General features: G+C 40.9%; 1 protein-coding gene across 1 annotated transcript; it reads right to left on the bottom strand.

Moving 5' to 3' along the window:
* Positions 1 to 4,716: 4,716 nt before the first annotated feature.
* On the bottom strand, positions 4,717 to 14,802 carry LOC139378494 (serine/threonine-protein kinase 38-like). Its single transcript, XM_071120703.1, has 13 exons — positions 14,420 to 14,802; positions 12,689 to 12,828; positions 11,743 to 11,794; positions 11,462 to 11,584; positions 11,027 to 11,234; positions 10,523 to 10,677; positions 10,258 to 10,360; positions 10,070 to 10,131; positions 9,731 to 9,848; positions 9,477 to 9,600; positions 9,220 to 9,315; positions 8,924 to 9,015; positions 4,717 to 8,333 (listed from the first exon to the last, which is right to left on the bottom strand). Exons 2-13 carry the CDS (start codon positions 12,820 to 12,822, stop codon positions 8,209 to 8,211), a joined length of 1,392 nt encoding a protein of 463 aa, XP_070976804.1. The 5' UTR covers positions 12,823 to 12,828; positions 14,420 to 14,802; the 3' UTR covers positions 4,717 to 8,208.
* Positions 14,803 to 15,514: the final 712 nt, after the last annotated feature.

Here is a 15,514-nt window from a genome sequence, read left to right as displayed (position 1 = left end):
GCGGGGAGGGGGGTAGACATAAAAACGTAGACCTACACGTGCAAGGATAAAGTAGCCTCCTGGGTAATGAGGACACAACTCCAGGAAAACGCGGAAGAGGTCAATCTGTCTCCTCCTATATCACCACTACACTCGCATTCATTCACCCAACCACCCGTGAAGGGGACACTCTGTCCATTGCATTCACACACACACACACAATCGTTTCGTAGGCTATGGTCTAACCCAGAGCAAGTAGGACAAACATTCATGAAACACAGATTCGTTCATTTTATCCTCTAAAATGATAGGCTACAAAGTGTCATTTTTCATGTATTTGAGGGAAAAGTGGTTGTCTAAATAGGCTACGACACAGGCTCCCTATAATTGAATGGTTTCGTGTTGTGAGTGTAAATATCCGTGTCCAACCTGAGAAATTACCATATAAATCAACTCATTCGAGTGGTATTTTTCCCCCTCTTTCGAACATGTTTTTTGTCTCTCACCTCAGTGTTATTCGAGACCTCTGCACGAGACTTTATGTAAGTGTGCACGTGCCAAACAAGAATCGCGCTGACCTAAATATTGTTGCGTTATACAACCATATAACCGTCACGTGTAGCAGCTGTCTCATTAACCCGTCTGAAGCCCGGTGTGTAATCATTAGTCCAAACAGTTGCATTCCGTTTGGCAACTAAAACGAGAGTTTCTGTTGGACAAATTGAGGCAAGTCACTCCACATTCGTTCCGTTTAAGAAACGGTTTGAAACAGAATCGGTGGAATTGAATACACCCGTCTACAGCGAAAGTTAACGTGCGTCCCAGAACACTTTTACAGCCCCGCACACAACGTTATATAAATGTGTGGGGGGGGGGGTTGAAGTTGTATAGGTTAGTCTTGAGCGTCATCGATTGAGGACATTTATAACGAGTTGCCTTTTACGCATGACCATCGGTCACTGTGATATCTTAAATTGTCACGACACTGCGAATAAATAAATTGAACCACAAATTTGCCTACATGTATTTATGTCTCTGAGTGACAATAGGTAAATCCAATGACGGGAAAATAGGCACAACTGTATTTGCGTCATCAGTGGCTAAGATCCGCCCCGTCTCTAAAAGTGAATGCGAACTTCATACATGAATGTTTGGAAATTAACAAAGGCTACCATCAATAGAATGGTATATATTCCTTACTGTATATATTCCCAAAATATTTTTGGGGGAGAGAAATATATTGGTAATACTTTATAATAAGCGTAATTAATAATGTATAGTGTATATAGCATTAATACATGCATTTTGTTATTTGTGAACATTTAAAAGCATTATAAGCGCTAACAATTCAGTAGTAGTGTAGCCAAAAGACCAGCAGATGTGATATAGAGTAATTTCATCTTACTGTCCAAAGGGAATACATGCAGCCTTCTATTATCCATTCAGGCTGCTAAGGTCAATTTCCTCCTTAACTCGATTAAATGGGAAGGTGAAAAAAAAGAAATTGACATTGAATTCTCTGGCAACAGCTCTGATGGACATTCCTGCAGTCAACATGCCAATTGCACACTCCCTCAACAATTAAGACATCGGTGGCATTGTTTTTGTGTGACAAAACTGCACATTTTAGTGGCATTTTCTTGTCCCCAGCACAAAGTGCATCTGTGTAATGATCATGCTGTTTTATCAGCTTCTTGATATGCCACAACAGGTGGATGGATTATCTTGGCAAATGAGAAATGCTCACTAAAAGGGATATAAACCAATTTGTGCACAGAATTTGAGAGAAATACGATTTGTGCATATGGAACATTTTTGGGATCTTTTATTTCAGCCCATGAAAAATGGGACCAACACTTGAAATGTTGCGTTTATATTTTTGTTCAGTATACATACAGTTGAAGTCGGAAATTTACATACACTTATGTTGGAGACAGGAGGAATGGGCCACAATTCACCCAATTTATTGTGGGAAGCTTCTGGAAGGCTACCCAAAACTTTTGACCCAACTTAAACAATTTAAAGGCAATGCTATCAAATACTATTTGAGTGTATGTAAACTTCTGACACACTGGGTATGTGATGAAAAAAAATAAAAGCTGAAATAAATCACTTTATTATTCTGACATTTCACATTCTTAAATAAAGTGGTGATACTGACCTAAAACAGGGATTTTTAACTAGGATTAAATGTCAGGAATTGTGAAAAACTGAGTTTAAATGTATTTGGCTAAGGTGTATGTAAACTTCTGACTTCAACTGTACATACGTAACATGTTTCACAAGCACGTGACAAATGAAAACTACCTTCGACTTCATTCAGAAACAAGTTGACTGTTTTTTGATTGAATTGTCTGCGCTCGACTGATATTGTTTTTAGCGCAAGTCAATGGCGCACCCTACTGGGATACTTTCAGCAGCAGAAATCTGACTGCATGCTCATTATTCCTTGTACCTAACACAGTAAGATCGTCAACCGATGTAGTGACTTATCCATTTAAATCATTTTTGTACCAATAGGAGCCTGGTTCTCAAAATTGTAAATCATTCTGGGCTTTGTAGTTTTGGAATCGTTTATTTTGAGTATGAGTGAACTCAAATATTCAAAAGGCTTTGTACATATATAGTTCTACAGTGAATATATTAATTACCCCATCCATCCTTACTATACCTATTACAAACAAGCAACATAAAACACTTAGACATCCTTGGTCAGTATTCACTGACAGTTATTTCCTTTACCATTCAGTAACACTGCATCATTGTCCTGAGGCAACAGTTAATGGGCATGCAAAAACAATGGCCGATTAATGCTAAAATTAGAACCTATTGAATAAAACGAATCTATAAAACTAAGGCTGCGTTTACACAGGCAGACCAATTCTGATAATTTTTTCACAAATGTCTATTTTTTTTTAACCAATCAGACCATATCTGAAAAATATCTAATGTGAAAATATCTAAATGTGTTTGGTCAAAAGACTAATTAGTGGGAAAAATATCAGAATTGGCCTGCCTGTGTAAAACCTTCGTTGACAAGAGGCCATTAGATCAAGTTCATTTGGTTTTGGCGAGGTACACTCAGTCATTACCATTTATCCCCCAGTGAAATATATACATCACGTTAGGTTTCCAGTTCAGTCATATCCTCTATGTGGCTCCCTAACTATTTAATAAAAACAGCGATTATAAATGTAACAAACAAGCAATCTATTCCACTTATACAATATGCACTACAATCGCTTAGTCCAACTGTCTTCAAGACCATCATTCAGAGTAGCCTATATTATGAGATTGTACCTATGGAATATACTGCTGTTTGCTGTGAAAGACATTACAACTAATGATTTACTCTGATGGAAATCAAGTCTTCCAAGGAAATCCTCTTGCGATTTCCTTTCCCAGGAATAGAAAACAACAGGGTTCATTAAAACACTTGCACATACCTCACAGGATTTTTGGGGGGAGGGGAAAATAATGTGTTACCATCCAACCTTTTTACGCGAGTAAAATAGTTTGATAAAAAATGTGACGACACATGTCGACAAAACATGGTAGACTTTGTGCAGATAAAATGAATTACCGCTATAAATGGCGGTGGAAACTCCTTTATGGACGCGTATTGCTATAATAAACATCATTCGAAGTAAATTTGGAGTCACTCGATGATATTAAATGGTCCTACCACAACGACTCGGGAAAACATGCCGTTTATTACACTACAGATTAAATAAACTAGGATTAATTCCACCCGTAGTGAAAGTGAACAGTGATGAGCTTGATGCTCCTTTCCAATATACATTGAGGGTCTTATTCTGGTGACATGATGATCGATAGTTGGCTGCCTTTTCACAAAAAAAAGAATAATAATCTTGCGGCAGGTAGCCTAGTGGTTAGAGCGTTGGGCCAGTAACCGAAATATTGCTGGATCGAAACTCCGAGCTGACAAGGTAAAAATCCGTCTTTCTGCCCCTGAACAAGGCAGTTAACCAACTGTTCCCCGATAGGCCGTCATTGTAAATAAGATTTTGTTCTTAACCTTGCATAGTTAAATAAAAAGGTTAAATAGATGTTTTTTTACAAAATGTACATTTATCCATAATAATCTCATCGTGTAGGTGGCCTTCCCGCACTGTAAATACGAGCTGTTGGCTAGAGCGCACGTGCCAATACCAGAGTGGGCACATTCACCATATAACGCAACATTTGTTGTGACAAAACCATCAGTAGAGTTGAAAATGCGATAGAAACCCATCTAACATGTATTTTTTATTCGGTACATAGGAATTTAACCGCAAAAGGTTTTGTATGTGCACTGTGTCATCACGCACAGTCTTTTATCCACAACAAGTCACTTTGATGGAAACCTTTCTGGTGGGAAAATGCATATTGTTTTAATGCAGATTGGAGAATATTCACATGAAAATCTGTCACCAATTGGATGGAAACCTATCATCATTTGGTGCAAATCACCTACCACACATACACAACCCGTCCCTGTTCCCGCCCAGTGCCAACCAGTTATATTAAAAGGGATAGTTCACCCAAATTAGTTATTTGTGCCACAAATACTAAAACATTAACATTTGGTAACAGTGCCAGGGAAATTAAAACCAAAGCATAGACTGCTTAAAGGGTAAGGTAACCAATGTGTAATTTGGGTGAACTATCCCTTTAATATATTTGTAACATGTTCCCGTGAAAGACAAATTAAGTTAAGAATGAACAAATAATGAATTTGAGTTAAGGTAACTTTTATAAAAAAAGTAGTTTAACTCTTCTTCTCTATGTAAACAATTCGTTTTTATTTCCATTCTTGAATCATTTACAAGTTAAAGGGATACTTCGGGATTTTGGCAATGAGGCCCTTTATCTACTTCAATGCTAACTAGCATTAGCACAATGACTGGAAGTCCACGGGTATCTTCTAGCATTGTTATATTTTAGGTATTTCGTTTTAGTTATCAACACTAATTCCTTATTAATACATGATGCACCCTAATTTGTGGTGTGTTTGGGTGTTTATTTCAGCAAACATTTGGGGATTTATCAATTTGTTCATGGTCAAAATAAATAATTTGATACATTGAATTTACACCTGCTCCAGATCACATTGCATTTGATCTTTGACTGGTGCCAGATACAGTGGCTTGGGAAAGTATTTACCCCATTTTGTTGCCTTACAACCTGGAGTTTGTATAAATTTGATTTACACAACATGCCTACCACTTTGAAGATGCAAAATATTTGTGTGTGTGAAACAAACAAGAAATAAGACACACACAAAAAACTTGAGCTTGCATACCTATTCACCCCTCCAAAGCCAATACTTTGTAGAGCCACCTTTTGCAGAAATTACAGCTGCAAGTCCCTTGGGGTGTCTCTATAAGCTTGGCACATCTAGCCACTGGGATTTTTATCCATTCTTCAAGGCAAAACTGCTCAAGCTCCTTCAAGTTGGATAGGTGTACAGCAATCTTTAAGTCATACCACAGATTCTCAATTGGATTGAGGTCTGGGCTTTGACTAGGCCATTCCAAGACATTTGAAATGTTTCCCCTTAAACCACTCGAGTGTTGCTTTAGCAGCATGCTTAGGGTCATTGACCTGCTGGAAGGTGAACCTGTGTCCCAATCTCAAATCTCTGGAATACTGAAACAGGTTTCCCTCAAGAATTTCCCTGTATTTAGCACCATTGTCCCTGCCGATGAAAAACATCCCCACAGCAGGATTCTGCCATTACCATGCTTCACTGTGGGGATGGTGTCCTTGGGGTGATGGGAGGTATTTTTCCTTGATGGCCAAAAAGCTCAATTTTAGTCTCATCTGACCAAAGTACCTTCTTCCATATGTTTGGGGAGTCTCCCACATGCCTTTTGGCAAACACCAAACATGTTCGCTTATTTTTTTCTTTAAGCAATGTTTTTTTTCTGGCCACTCTTCTATAAAGCCTAGCTCTGTGGGGTGTACGGCTTAAAGTGGTCCTATAGACAGATACTCCAATCTCCGCTGTGGAGCTTTGCAGCTCCTTCAATGTTGTCTTTGGTCTCTGATTAATGCCCTCCTTGCCTGGTCCGTGAGTTTTGGCGGGCAGCTCTCTCCTGGCAGGTTTGTTGTGGTGCCATATTCTTTCCATTTTTTAATAATGGATTTAATGGTGCTCCATGGGATGTTCAAAGTTAGATTTTTTTTAATAACCCAACCCTGATCTGTACTTCTCCACAACTTTGTCCCTGACCTGTTTGGTGCGCTCCTTGGTCTTCATGGTGCCGCTTGCTTAGTGGTGTTGCAGACTCTGTGGCCTATCCGAACAGGTGTCTATATACTGACATCATGTGACAGATCATGTGACACTTAAATAAAGTCCACCTGTTTGCAATCTAACTAATTATGTGATTTCTGAAGGTAATTGGTTGCACCAGATCTTATTCAGGGGCTTCATAGCAAAGGGGGTGAATACATATGCACGAGCCACGTTGACGTTAAGTTTTTTTTTTTTAAACAAGTTATTTTTTTCATTTCACTTCACCAATTTGGACTATTTTGTGTATGTCCACTGCATGAAATCCAAATAAAAATAAATTTAAATGATAGGTTGTAATGCAACAAAATAGGAAAAACGCCAAGGGGAATGTAGCAAGGGCAACATTACACGAGTTTAGATTATTGGATATGCAAGTTGCTGAGGTGCACAACTAAATCAGAATCACTGAAATGTTTGACCCTTACGTTTGAATATCTATTTTTATGACATCACCCACAGCGGGTGTTCACTAAAGTTTAGTAAATGTTTACTATAAAAAAGTACATTTAATTGAAAATGTAGTTCCCAACTTAAATGGATGCATTTTGGGGAGCGATGTGAAGTGGAGATCAAACATGATTTCCAATGTTCTTTAAAAAAAAAAAGGTGCCATCTGATATTTGTCAATAAATTTGAACAGAAATGTAACTAATGTAAAGTTACACTCAGCGAAATGACATTGCCACGAGCAGCACCGCAGATACGGAGATGAGCGAGATGCAAGACGTTGCTCTCCCGCAGTCACACACAGCATCTGCGCATGTGCACGGGTTCGCTTCACACCGTATACAGCGTGGTAGCCACTGGACCAAAAAAGCAGAGAAGTTAAGCATCACGCTTCAACGCGCTTAGTTGTTGCAGAAATTGACCCAATATACGGTTTACTTTCTGCATCATAATGCTACTTTTTAGTATTAGTGGCATTGCATTTTCATTGACATCCATGACAAGTCCTCTAACTTGCAAAAACAAATCTGCTTCTACATTACCGTTTCTTATCTCAACCACTAGAATGCAACACTTTTCTATTCCTCTGACACCATTAAATAATTTAGAGCTATTAAATTCCAGATTATCAAGGCATTAAATAGACACCACAATGGATTAATCCCAGAGCCATAGATACATGTACGGATGGCTCACCATACTCCATGTTAGCAGCGAACGTTCCATGACAGAAGGATTACTATTTGCATTGTAACTAGAATGAAACTTTTTGGCTAACATGGCACCCATAAAAGACTTGAAACGTTAGAACTTTTTATACCTACAAGTTTAGCAAACCACGTTTACTTAACATTAACTACATGCATTTTTCTGCAGTCATACATGAGGTCACGAGATAACCCCCAACGAATACCCTGTCCTTCTCCAGCGTTTTAGACCCTGCAAATCAGTGTGTAAACATGCAGATATGATGGTCGCGTTCCCCTGCTCAGACGTTGCATCAACCAATGGTTGCCTACCTCGTCATCGACTATGCCGTCGGACACCAGATTGCTATAACATGTGGTTAGCCGATAGGTAAAATACCTATCCAGGTGTTGTAAGATCGGGCATAATTCAGCAACGCCTGGGCAGAAGAACCGCCCGTTGATTTAGTCACCTAGTAGTAGTCACTTCAAAAGGGGAAGTTCAGTTTTTTCAGGTTGAGGAACAATCTAACATCAAGTTGTAAAACACAAACTTCCCCTTTAACAGCCCAAGCAAGGCCTAAGACATAATATGATACATGTATTATTTATATCCCTGTTCCTCTTGCCGTTGGTGCCCCAATGGATGTGGCCAAGCAGGAAAACCCTGGTGAAGCATGTAGCCAAGAACCTCATCATTATTCTTGATCCTGTGCTTTCAGCACAGCAGGGGTTTACCGCCCAACCCTGTGTCTACATTGTCTCTCCCATTTCCCTCATGCCCTCCTCATCTCAGGCCTTCCCTGCCTTCATGTATGTGGGGATGGTGCCTCGCTGAGTCAGCCCCTCAAACCTCTTGTAGGTGTAGTTCAGGAACACCCAGTCCTTGGATTTGTCTGGCTCCGTCACGTTGGAAACTGAAACAACAAGATGGTAAATTATATACAACAGTGTATTAAGGTTAACACCAGTGTTATTGTCGCCTCCTTGCCACTAGAGGGCAAAACTGAATAGGAAATGAATCTCGATCTCAGAAGTGTAGGAATGTATGAATAACAACAGGACTATGGGTCCTATTTCATCTAAATTGGAGATGACTCAAAGATTCCTGTACACCAAAGCAAACCTGCACTGCAGCACAAATGTTTCTTCTGCTTTCATAGTTTTTACATTTTATCATTCATTTCATAAATATTGTGAACAACTTTTCATACATGAAATGCAGCTCAAAGTAGTAATAGAGATGTAACGGATGTGCAACGGCTAGCTAGTTAGCGGTGGTGCGTGCTAAATAGCGGTTCAAATCGGTGACGTCACTTGCTCTGAGACCTTGAAGTAGTGGTTCCCCTTGCTCTGCAAGGGCCGCGGCTTTTGTGGAGCGATGGGTAATGATGCTTTGTGGGTGACTGCTGTTGATGTGTGCAGAGGGTCCCCGGTTCGCGCCCGGGTATGGGCAAGGGGACGGTCTAAAGTTATACTGTTACAGAGACAAAGTGATTATTATTACCTGGCTGAAGGATGTCCGATTCTGGGAACTCATCAAAGTTCGATGTGTCATCGATGCTCTTGATCTCAATGGAGATGGCGGCTGGTCTTTCCCTATGGAAGGAAAGCTAATGTGAGTCGGTCTATTTAAAACCTTTTTCCTACTGCATTTTGCTGAAACGCACCAAAGACAATCAATTTAAAGCTAAGTGACTTGGCTTTTGTTTGGGCTGTGATTTCATGTTATACCTCCTTTAAGATATTGCCATCACACATGCTTAGACACACACACGTATGTACTGAAGAACAAACACATACCTGATGTGTTCCCAGTCCACAGGCTCAAAAAAGGCGTGACTCTTCATCTCCTCAACACTCACAGCACCAACACGGTTCTCAGCATCATTACAGTACCTGAAATGGATTCATGATGTTGGAGCACCAAAGCCTTTGTTTCACAAAATAGGAAATTTATTGCACTGAAATAAAATGTCTACTTTACTGCAGTTTGATACGGCGTGTTTTTGTGGATGTGATCATTTTGGTAACTCAGCCTGCAGATGTGACTTACAAACCTGAGAATCAAGTCCTTGGCCCGCTCTGAGATGGGCACCTCAGGGGGGAAGACCAAGGTCTCCTTCCAGTTCATCACCTTCCTATACGTCTCCTGGGGTGTTTCAGAACAGAACGGGGGGTACCCTGAGACACACAACAGGGGAGAATGTCAGTATGTTACAAAGTAGGAGCAATGAGTTAGCCAGCTAACTTTCTGAAAAAACGTCCTAACATTATTGGGCATGTTGTAATTGACTCGGTTACACAGACATACCTATCAGCATCTCATACATGATGACCCCCAGAGACCACCAGTCACAGAGCTTGTTGTATCCCGTCTGCAGGAACACCTCTGGGGCAATGTAGTCCGGTGTTCCCACTGTGGAGTAGGCCTGTTGGTTAAACACAAACAGATGGGGAGACACTAATAAGTAAATACAACCCAAAGGCTACTTGTTTCACAGTGCATGGTCTGTGGTGCTCAGAGGATCCTTAACAAAAACATTCATGAGATCCCCGAGAGGGATCCTGCTCAAAGGACCAATGAGAAGGGCGGTACCAAAGATATAATAGGCAATAAAATATATAGTCTCTCACATCCACAAACTCTTACCAGTTGCCTCCGGTTCTTCTTCCACGTCTCTGCTTTTCTCTTTGAGTTCATGTTTTGGAAAGCTGTGGAATATTTCAAGTTCAAAGACATGGCAGTGTTCTATCATTAAAACGACTGAATAAACAAATTATATTTTGTCTGAATGAAAATAAAAGTGAATGATTCACAAGTAGTAAACATTGACTTACAGAAGTCACTTGGAGGGTTGTGTGTGAGGTTCCTGTAGAACTCTGTACGGTGGGCTTTCTTCAGTCCCGTACACAGACCAAAATCAGACAGCTTTACATGGCCCTGCAGAAGAAAAAGACTCTCCGATCACACCTCCAATACAAACAGTTATTATATACTTTAATTTAATTGGCCATCTGTAAGTGAATGCTTCTCTGTGTGCGTGTCTCTGAGCATGTGTCTGTTTGTGTACAGGGGTAGGCCTGGACCAGGCCAGTGTCTCACCCTGGAGTCCAGAAGCAGGTTATCAGGTTTGATGTCTCTGTGGATGAAGCCCAGCTGGTGGATAGAGTCGATGGCCAGGACAGTCTCAGCTATGTAGAACTGGGTAGCCTCTTCAGACAGGGTGTCCTTTTTCATCAGCAGGGTCATCATGTCACCTGCACATATTAATGACACTATGCCGCTAACCCCGTTTTTTTTACATGATGTGTGTAACACATTTGGCCATGTTACAGTTTATACTTCCCTCTTTCAATTATCATGTGGGGAGGTTAAAATAATGAAAAACGATCTACCAAATCTATTCTTTGATTGCTTCTCCTTGACATTATCATTCACCCGATAAGATGTGAAAATAGTTTGTAATACTAACATGATGGGAAAGGTTAAAGAACCCTGCTCTAGATGTCTCTATGTACAATGTGTAATGTCACTATATCTATTCCTAATACAAAATGGTTTAATGTAATTTGTGGAGTCAGACTGTGGCCAGCAAGAGAAACCCACCTCCAGGTAGAAACTCCATGATGAGGTAGAGGTTCCTCTTATCCTGGAAACTGTAGAACATCTTAACCACCCAGGCCCCGTCCGCCTCCACCAAGATGTCCCTCTCTGCCCGAATATGAGCCACCTGCTCCTTCTCCAACATGTCAGCTTTCCTCAAGATCTTCATGGCATATATGTGCCCGGTGTCTTTTTTCTGCACCAAGCGGACCTGAGGACAAACGTAGGAGTCACACATGAGTATGCCACATTTGAGAGGCTTAAGTATAATTCTTTGCTAACTGCTTTATAAAATGAGTGGTCAGACCAAACCATGCATTGCAAACTTTTTTGAAAACTTCAGTAAAGACCATATTAATCCACAATCAATACCAGCATACACACAAAGGTCCATATAAAGAAAATAAACTGGAGAGCGAGAGAGATATAATAACCTACCTCTCCAAAGGCACCTCGGCCAATGACCTTTAGTGACTCAAAGTCGTCCAGGCCCAGCCGGGTCCTCTTCAGCCGCAGGAACTCTGTCTCCTTCCTGGCGTGCTGGGAGCGTCGCATGACCTTCTGTTGAGAAACGGGCAAAGAGACACCGATAATCAGTTCCATTTGGCTTCCTCTAAAATAGTAGATGTGACAAACATGCAAAGAAAGTGCTACCCACAACATTGATTCCAATCCCTTATTGGAATTAAAGCCATCATTCCACACGAGTGGAGGTTTACCTCTTCATCTATCAAGCCTTCGTCATCCATGACTTTCTCCAGCTTCTTCTGCCTGGAAAAACAGAGGGGAACATGCAGGTATTCTGAAGCCAGTCGACCCCAGTCTAGTTACTCTGAAGCCAGTCGACCCCAGTCTAGTTACTCTGAAGCCAGTCGACCCCAGTCTAGTTACTCTGAAGCCAGTCGACCCCAGTGTTGTTACTCTGAAGCCAGTCGACCCCAGTGTTGTTACTCTACAATTTTGTTTCTGGTGTCCTTTGACAGCTCTTTGGTCTTGGCCATAGTGGAGTTTGGAGTGTGACTGTTTGAGGTTGTGGACAGGTGTCTTTTATACTGATAACAAGTTCAAACAGGTGCCATAATACAGGTAACGAGTGGAGGACAGAGGAGCCTCTTAATTAAAGAAGAAGTTACAGGTCTGTGAGAGCCAGAAATCTTGCTTGTTTGTAGGTGACCAAATACTTATTTTCCACCATAATTTGCAAATAAATTAATAAAAAAATCCTACAATGTGATTTTCTGGATTTTCTTTTCTCATTTTGTCTGTCATAGTTGAAGTTTACCTATGATGGAAATTACAGGCCTCTCATCTTTTTAAGTGGGAGAACTTGCACAATTGGTGGCTGACTAAATACTTTTTTGCCCCACTGTATGTTATTGTTGTGCGTTACGGTTTCACCCTCCATAGTAGAGATGTCCTACAGGAGCCACCGTACTTTGGCTAAACAGTTTGGATTGTGATGCTAGCTCACAAAACGTGAGGATGCTCGGGTTGGAATAAACCCCAGCCATTTTATGAAGAACAAAGTTTCTCCCATTCTCTCAACATAACAACCCACTATTTGGGTCCTCTTAAAATGTAGCCAAAACAAGCTTGCGTTGCCAAATGCAAATATTCAGAACACCTGGCTGTCACATTCATGGGTGGCCTATAGAAGACACGTACCTTGTCTCTCGCTCCTCGTGTTGTGTCAGCAGAGTGCTGTAGAAGTTCTCCAGTGTCAGCTTTGCCACGGTCACCCTCTCCCGGGTATGGTTGCTCATGGGAAGGGCAGCTGCAGTCCCTCCCGTCATGGCCATACTATCCTGTAGAGCAAAGGGAAACAATGACAACACTGACTGACTGAGGCCCAACACACATGTACTGATATTCAACATAAGCCTACTGTACATCCAATAGCTTTTAGTTCCAGTTGAGTAATATCTGAGAGACATTGTATTGCTACTGTCTATTACTAGCAGTGAGGAGCCTGTTTTAACTTGTCTTTGCATAGTACAGACCAGTTATGCCCACACTAAAACATCTAATCTTACTGCTGTACCCATTCATAGTATATCTTATGTAAATTCATCCAGTGTAGATACGTATAGATTGCATTTGGATGACTGTTAGTGGTATTTGGGTTGTTAGGTTAATTGGATTCATTCGGATATTTCTTCACCTTGTATTATTTATGTTCTTGCTTGACATTTTACTGCATTTTTAGGTGCTAGTAACATAAGCATTTTTCTGCACCTGCTATAACATCTGCTAAACTGTGTACGTAACCAAAAAAACATTGATTTGATGCAAGTTCACGCTTTCTTGAAAGACAGGTGCAGAGAGAGGGGCCATTGTGTGTGGGGGGGGGGGGGGGGGGGGTTAAACATGCAATCAAGAAACCAAGTGGTCTCCACCCTGTGAGTCAGCATCGGACAGGAAGCAACTCCCCTTCAGCATGAAAAGACCCAGTCATGATGCCAGAGGGAGGGGAATGTCTGGTACACATACACACAGCCAAGAACAACACAAAAGCCCAATGCCCTCAGAAACATCTCAATGGGCAGTGAGGAAGAGTGTCTTGGGGGACTGGTCCATAGGGTTGAGCTCATGTACCAGTCCAATGAATCACAACACAATTTCCAATGCCTGTTTTCATGAGTTGTGCACCAGGCTCCTACTCCGGTTGCCTAAAACATCATCCTTAATTTCTTCTGCTTTCCCTATGCAAAGGCCATCTTTAATTATACTATTAGGTATGTCAATTTAGCAACATCGACATATTGTATTTTCCTGAGATTTAAGCTAGTAGTTAGTACTAGCAGTAATGTCCTTTGTTGTGTGGATTTCAGATATTCTGTATCGCATCACTACTCAGGCATGATTGAAATAGGGAGATTTCGGATGGCCTTACCAAAGCTTGTGAATTGTGATGTTTTGAACCAGTGCTTCGGAGGTCCAGTGCTTCGGAGGTCCCATTGTTATTTGTGCATTTTTAACTATTGAATTTGATACATAGCTAGATCCAAAATAGAAAAGGATTGGACGTAGACGCAACATTGGAATGTTTTCACATGTTATTTCATTCAATTCCAATGACTCACTGTATATAACAAGATGGCCATGATGAGGACGCTGCTTATGTGGCGCCAGTGTTAATAATTGACTGTACGAGCAGGTGATGATGAACACGTCATTGCCATGATTTGTGCATTGAGTTGCGTAACAGACGTAAACATGACAAAACCACAGGTATGCATGCAACGAAACAAGTCTGCCAACGAGAAGATAACTGTATTGAATGCTGTCATTGCAATTTGACATCTAGGCTAGGTGTAGGCTGTCTATGTCTTGATAGTTGTTGATCAACGTCAAAACTATCCAGACTTAGATTTAAGAAAGCTTTTAGTTACCTACCTCTGTATCCTGCTCCAGATTCAATTGATGGCTAGGCTAGCTGCCCAGCCCTGCTCCAATATGACAGAATTTAGGTCCGTAAATTTGGCTAGGGAATGAGGGGAAAGACTCGACGTTAGGTACTAGCTATCTAGCGTTAACTAGATACACACACTGCAAACACGGACTGTGTATGGAGAAAATAAAAGACTTGAGTCAATGACATCTATTTTTTGATATTTAACAAGACTAACAGTACAAGGGTTTGGTAAGCGTTGCTCGTCTCCACTCATCAATCATCGACCTCAACCCTCCCTGTAAATAGTAAAATAGCCAATTAGTCCCAGAATGGATGCACTAAAAACATAACGCTCACTCCACGCAAGTACATGCTACAGAAATGACACCGAGATGAGCCAATAGAAGAAGAGAAAATGAAATACATTTTTATTTTAACCAATCGGTCGTGGAAATATTGGGGGACGTAACCTAGCTAGCTACCAATCAGAGGAAAGTAATATGCCTTTTTTTCAGGTCCGTCCACCGGTTTACCCTGAGCGTGGTTGCGTTCCAGGCTGCCTACATTGTAGTACTTGAAAATACAGTACATTACAGGGAATGGTTTCACGATGATAGGACAACAATGTAGCCAGCCTCTGGAACACTTCTCACGTTTCCCAGCTAGTGAGGGAGTTTTATCAATGTCCCGGTTGAATATTTTATGATAAATAATACACTGCTCAAAAAAATAAAGGGAACACTAAAATAACACATCCTAGATCTGAATGAATGAAATATTCGTATTAAATACTTTTTTCTTTACATAGTTGCATGTGCTGACAACAAAATCACACAAATTATCAATTGAAATCAAATGTATCAACCCATGGAGGTCTGGATTTGGAGTCACACTCAAAATTAAAGTGGAAAACCACACTACAGGCTGATCCAACTTTGATGTAATGTCCTTAAAACAAGTAAAAATGAGGCTCAGTAGTGTGTGTGGCCTCCACGTGCCTGTATGACCTCCCTACAACGCCTGGGCATGTTCCTGATGAGGTGGCGGATGGTCTCCTGAGGGATCTCCTCCCAGACCTGGACTAAAGCATACGCCAA

This window comes from Oncorhynchus clarkii, chromosome 21 (genome assembly GCF_045791955.1).
Source record: "Oncorhynchus clarkii lewisi isolate Uvic-CL-2024 chromosome 21, UVic_Ocla_1.0, whole genome shotgun sequence".
In the NCBI taxonomy this organism is placed as follows: Eukaryota; Metazoa; Chordata; class Actinopteri; order Salmoniformes; family Salmonidae; genus Oncorhynchus; species Oncorhynchus clarkii.
Note: the sequence above shows the minus strand (reverse complement) of the source record. Positions and strands in the feature narration are given on the sequence as shown.

Excerpts from the sequence above, each read along its gene's own strand:
- LOC139378494 (XM_071120703.1), bottom strand. The coding sequence starts at position 12,822 with ATGGCCATGACGGGAGGGACTGCAGCTGCCCTTCCCATGAGCAACCAT. Across the intron at positions 11,795-12,688 it reads CACGAGGAGCGAGAGACAAG|GCAGAAGAAGCTGGAGAAAG; the intron begins GTACGTGTCTTC and ends CTGTTTTTCCAG. Across the intron at positions 9,601-9,730 it reads CATGTATGAGATGCTGATAG|GGTACCCCCCGTTCTGTTCT; the intron begins GTATGTCTGTGT and ends TGTGTGTCTCAG.